This window comes from Cicer arietinum, chromosome 6 (assembly GCF_000331145.2).
Source record: "Cicer arietinum cultivar CDC Frontier isolate Library 1 chromosome 6, Cicar.CDCFrontier_v2.0, whole genome shotgun sequence".
NCBI lineage: Eukaryota > Viridiplantae > Streptophyta > Magnoliopsida > Fabales > Fabaceae > Cicer > Cicer arietinum.
The window spans coordinates 65863548-65869547 of NC_021165.2; the positions used below are offsets into that span (position 1 = coordinate 65863548).

Consider the following 6000-nt stretch of genomic DNA (forward strand, 5'->3'; position numbering starts at 1 on the left):
TAGAGGCCAATGATCGAATTTTCTGTGCATGCATGCCGAAAACCAAGTTTCTAATTATAAGAACTCTTCGGTGCAATCCAAGCCAATGATCAAATTCTTTTATTCAAACATTATATACAGACTTTTAGTTTTGGATCTAACGTAAGAAAATTATTTTTTTGTCAATACCATTCCAAAACAGTTGAAACTTTCTTCTAAAAAATAATGTTCCTCGTACTTTTTTTGAAATGAAGTATATATAATATTTACATACACTGCAAGAACATCGGTATTTCGTAGACAATGAATGTAAATATTATGCCCCGACGTTTTGATAGATTAAAGGAGTAATTGTTGTCTTTAAATCTTAATTCAGCTGATAAATTTTGATATTATTAGATTCAACGTTTTGTCTGTGTTTGAATTTGGAACTTTGTAGTTGAGTTTTGATTTGACAAATTGGTGATCTTCTTTAGTGGGTCGGGATGAACAAAAGCATCAAAAAATTAACAATACAAATAGTTAATTTTTTTTTTCTACTCTCTGTTCTTTGAATTAATCAATTGAGAAATATATTTTGGAACTTTTAAGAATACACGAAAAACAGAAATCATATCCGGTTCAATTTCAACATGGTTGAATCAATTGAATTACAGTCCAGAAATTTATCGTTTTTTTCTCCTGTCCAGTTTTTTAAAACATTGTTCTTAACCCAAACCAACAGTTTATACCATGGATAAAACCATTTGTATATGCAATAGTCTTTCAGAACAGTAATCTTTACAAATGGTATAAACTCTTGGAGTCAACAAGCATTTGTAAAGCCATAAGAGTTTAAGTGTGAACTCTCATGCATCATTCTTCATCACCGCTATTAGAAAATGCTTGTTGCTAAAATATATTTGAATCACATACACGACAACAAAGTGCAATCTTTACAGCTATAATTTATTATCTCTCTCATCTCCACAAATCATTGTTCAAAGGTAGCATCTTTTCATACTTGGTAGCAGAAAGATAAGAATATTGAATACAATCTTCCATTAAGCTTCCTTAATGATAAAGTATGAGTACAACTTTCAAATTAACCAATACTGATGGCAACAATTTGACTTAAAGCAGCTTCTCTAAAGAAGGGCAATGATGCACGAGAGAAACATTCTTCATCTTGCATCACAGTATCAAAACTAATACATCTTCAATTAGTTTGGAAGTGCAAAATGTGAGGTGAAAGATTTTTAAAAAGCACTTGCTTCAACAAGTGAGACATTATATCTTCCTTATGGAATTTATATATGTTTCTGGAATGACTGATTTCAGCCGCAAAAGAAAAGAGTTACTACAATCTCTATCTGAAAAAACCTGAGGGGATATTGAGGCAATAAGAATACAATTTTCACCATTCCCCACATCTATCTTGTACAACTCATGGAAAACTTTCTGAAAATGATTAACCAATTTGTCATAGAAGGACTGACTTGGAGAAATGATATTAATAGCAAGAATTCCAAATTCAGAAAGAACTAATTTAGCAGCAAGAACAACACGCTTTCTAACAAATTCCAAGGGTGGAGAACTTATACCATTTCTTACATCGGTCGAATCCAAGTCGACCATAACAACATCAAATTTATGAGCAGTGACCTCACCATTCACCAAGTGGTCAAAACCATCATGCTCACAATGATCAACAGAAGAACTCTTACTGTGAAGTGTTCTATGGTAAGCAAGTTTCTTCATATATTTAATGGCGTCTCCAACAATAACATGTATAAATTCAGAGTCTTCCAATCCAAAGTAGTTCTTTGCCACTTTCAAAACCTCCCTATCACTATCAACACCTATGACCTCAAAACCTAATTGAATTGCAAGAAAAGTTAGCAAAGCCCCACCTCCAACACCAAGGCATAAAGCTTTTGGTCTAAACCCATTTTGAATTTGTTGCTCTATATATTCACTAATCAATGAAAGACTAGCCACCATAGGTGCCAAGTAAGGGTGAACCAAAACCCGAAGATCAGGAACAAACTTTGCCTCTCCAATACGTACAGTATTAGAACCAGGATCTATCTCCGGAGCAATAAGCACCTCTGTTTGAATCAGATTAGGCATTCTCTTGAACCTCAAACGCCTTCGAAATTCCATTCTAAGGCAACCATGATGCATATCACTCTGAGTTTCAATTTCGACATCTTCAACCAACATTTCACCAACATGAGAACTTGCACATTGATGTATTACTACACTAGAAACTAAGTTATCTTCATAACTCATAATAGGTATCTCAGGGATGCAATTTTTGAACAAAGATTTGGGAGACAAAGCTAGAAGAAGTGGTTTTGACCACACCTCAAATCCTTGATGATGTAGTGAGCATTTTAAAGGACGGTGATAAATATATGGTGAAGAATCAAAATCAGATTCGTTGAGTTGGTTTCCTATCAAAATCAAACGGGATATTCCTGGAGAAGTGAAGAGAAGTTGGAGATGACCGAATTTGGTAGAGAAGATCCAATCAGTTTCACGGCCTTGAGGAACTAACATAGCAGCAACATGAGGTGGATGAGTGGATTGAAGTGGTGAGTCAAGGACAGCAACTCGGAGCAGTGAATGTGAACAAGTTGGATTGGGTAGAGTGAAGGAGACAAATCGAGAAGGGCTTAGGCTTTCAAAGGTTGTTGCATCAAGGGCCATTGCAACCAACACTATTTTGTTCTTGAATATGCCTTCTTTAGGATTGTTATTACTCATACATCACCACACCTAAACTTGCACCTTGTCGATATCTCCAAGACAGCGAAACACTCACACCTATAAATAAATATGGAAGAGAAAAATGGATTAGGGGCAAAAAGAACTTATGAGCATAGAGAAATATAAATATATATATATATATATAGGGCACATATCTAGTGAGAATAAGTTTCTTATGTGAGAATGAGAAGAACTACTCTCAACCCTTGGATCTAAATAAAAAGTTGGGATTTAAAAAACAAGTTAATGAGTCACGTGACTCCTCTTTTTTCTTCTTTCTCAGCATCCCTTCCCTTTTCTTAAAGAAACTCTCCCCCTTCCCTTGTTTTCACTTGCAGAGTCATAACACAACATTGGTGAACCTCTTTCTAATACAGGCCTTGACACCCTATCCTGTGATCTCATCGATGTTTTCTTTCTTTCTTTCTTTTTTTTGATGGTTGATATCTAATAAACTGTTACTTTGTCTCAATATCTACTTTTTTATATAGTGGTTTGAGGAAAGTAAAGAAGGTGTTAAACATTACCTTTCATCTTCCTTTTAGTTTTATTATCCTCGATTTTTTTCCTCCTAGTTTACAATGGATTGGTGTATCTGAAGTTCAATGTAAGAAAGGATAAGATTGTTGGCAAAAACCCTCGAATTTCTTATACTAGTTTCATATACTAGTCAACTACAATGAACCTAAGCAACAAAAATCTTAACCCCAGCACTATATTAATAAGAGAGAAAACAAAGGGCATAACAATTGTCAAATAAAAGAATAATATCCAAACAACATTTAAATCAAAGAATGAAGATGGAGTTTAATCTGGCAGCATGATAAACGGTGGTGATGAAAAGTGAGAAGCAAAAAATGGTGGTTTGGATCTGATAATGAAAACATGAATAGGGGAATTTAATGAGACAGACTAGGTAAAGGATGCACCCAGCACGTGACTCAATAACTGGATTTTTTAATCTCATCCTTTTATTTAGATCCAAGGGTTGAGAGTAGTTCCTTTCATTCTCAAATAAGAAACTCATTCTTACTTGATATGACCCCTATATATATATATATAATAACAGAAAGCATGGTAGTATATAGCGAATATGGTTATGATAGTAGGTTAACAGGCAAAATGTCGAAGCAAAATCATCCCATAAAAAACAAAGAATGAATACACTTGTGTGAGTCTTCCAAAATAGAGATTCCCCTGTGCCTTGCACCAAATACAAGCTTAGGTGCTTCATCTGTATTATTTTTTGCCAATTCAATAAGATATAGTCTGCCATTTTATTCAATTGGTGGGATATGTACATAATTGTTGGTAAATAATAAGAAGAAGAAGAATGAGAAATTACCTTGCTTCAGGTGAGCAAACATAGGGAAACTATAAGTGCCAAACGACACAAAATGATGTTATCATATGTCATTGATCTTGTGACCTCCCACACACTAGTCCTTCAACAGAAACCACCCTCCGTCGTAAGAAGAAACAATTGATGGGAAGGGCAAAAAATATTGCAGAGGACGGGGTTTGTACAAAGATTGAAGTGGAAACCTCTTCAAAAAGCTTCAACAACAGCTGATTTCAAAACAATTTATCTATCCTCACTTCAAATCATGCCTAAAATCTACCATTGCTTGATATCTTGTTAGAGATATCCAATATGATCTTATGTACATCAAGATCCATCATTGATTTATATGGAGACTTCATTTTCTGAAAGAAGGAAAAAAAAAAAGGAAATTAGCGCAGCATACTAGAAGCATAACAACCAGCCTCAATTTAAAATAATAAAAAACATATGTTATATTTCCTTTTTTGCTCATAAAGATTCACAATAAACTAGCATAAACAGTGTGATTAATTTCCTAAAAGCTTATGTAGAAGGTCCATAGTCCAAACAATAGCATAATATAAAAACTCTAATTTTACAAAAATCAAAATCATGTTGATGATTAATAATTTTTAACATAACGACTTTCAATTATTCAAGCTTGATCATTATATAAGATAAGGTTTACCATCAAACGGATGAATGCCTCGCTTCCCTCCTTCCTAATTTAAGGCAACCCCTGAAGAAAAAAATGGTGTTGAAGTTGGACCCATCAATTAGCTGACATCACAACTGAAGTAATTAAATTAATGAAAACGTAGTTCTATAATTGTATATTTACAAAGAATAACAGTAATTTCGTAAGTTTTCAGTGATCTTGCTCTTTTCATCCATCCAAGACAGGTACATATAACATATGTAAATAAGGGCTTTAAAACAAGCAACATAATTTGAAATGTATTGCCTGCACATTCATATCTAGCATACTCAGAGCAATTAGGCTGATGTTAATGAATGACAATTAACAACTAATACAACACCACCCATTCACAATTTAGGGACACAATGCACTAACAATCACAAAAATCCTCAATATTGAATAATACTAGAAAATCCCCAATTATAAACAAATAAAAAACCCTAACAACAATTTCACAATACAAGTATATCACAATAGTCCCAAATACATAATCAATCAACCAATTTAACATAATTACATTCATGTATAAAAAAGAATCCCAATTTAGAAAACCCTAAAATCATAAAAATCAAAATCTGAGATTCATTACCCAAAATCTTCACTGTTGAAGGCTAGGAGAGCCACTGATGGAGCGGAGTGACCCAGGGAATTTCCATGGAGGCCGAACGGTGGGTGGAACAGCGCCACGAGAATGGGAGAGAGACCGGGGAAGGTGATCGCGTGCAGAGGCCGAGAGCAGAAACGGGAAGACTGTAGAGGGAAGGAGCGCAAATGGAAGAGAGAAGAGAAGGGAGGATACGGTTGTTGGTGATGGCGCTGATAAGCTGCTGACGGCGGATCAGTGGTCAGTCGGTAAAGGTTGAGAGGACAAGATGGGATGCGAGAAGAGATTTACACTGTTTGGTTTAGGAAAGAAAGTGAGAAGAAGGGAAAAATAGTAGAAAATGATATGATATATTGGTTGTTTGGTATGAGTAGAAAAAGTGAGAGGAAATAAAAAACTATACTTTTAAAATTACATAAACATCCTTAATAAAAATCCATAGTCTATGATAAATAGAATAAAATAAAAATAAAATAAATTAGATGTAGTCTTCACATTCTACATCAATCAATGATTTTGAGATATTTTCTTTTCAATTTGGGGAGAAAAGAATTTTAAGTAGGTGAGAGTCTTTTTATATTTCTTTTCTGTTATTATCAATGTGCTCTAAAGGAGGAATTTTTTTTTTACAATATGTGT

At 34.1% G+C, this 6000-nt stretch overlaps 1 protein-coding gene across 5 annotated transcripts; it reads right to left on the reverse strand.

The window, feature by feature from the left end:
* Positions 1-853: 853 nt before the first annotated feature.
* Positions 854-5716, reverse strand: LOC101509105 (uncharacterized). 5 transcript variants are annotated; one of them, XM_027336035.2, is made up of 5 exons: positions 5347-5716; positions 4746-4796; positions 4079-4440; positions 3261-3328; positions 854-2790 (listed from the first exon to the last, which is right to left on the reverse strand). In XM_027336035.2, exon 5 carries the CDS (start codon positions 2728-2730, stop codon positions 1249-1251), a length of 1482 nt encoding a protein of 493 aa, XP_027191836.1. In that variant the 5' UTR covers positions 2731-2790; positions 3261-3328; positions 4079-4440; positions 4746-4796; positions 5347-5716; the 3' UTR covers positions 854-1248. The 5 variants fall into 5 exon arrangements, with proteins under 5 accessions (XP_027191836.1, XP_004505978.1, XP_004505979.1 ...); XM_004505921.4 differs by lacking the exon at positions 3261-3328; XM_004505922.4 differs by lacking the exon at positions 3261-3328 and having other exon boundaries at positions 4746-4837.
* Positions 5717-6000: the final 284 nt, after the last annotated feature.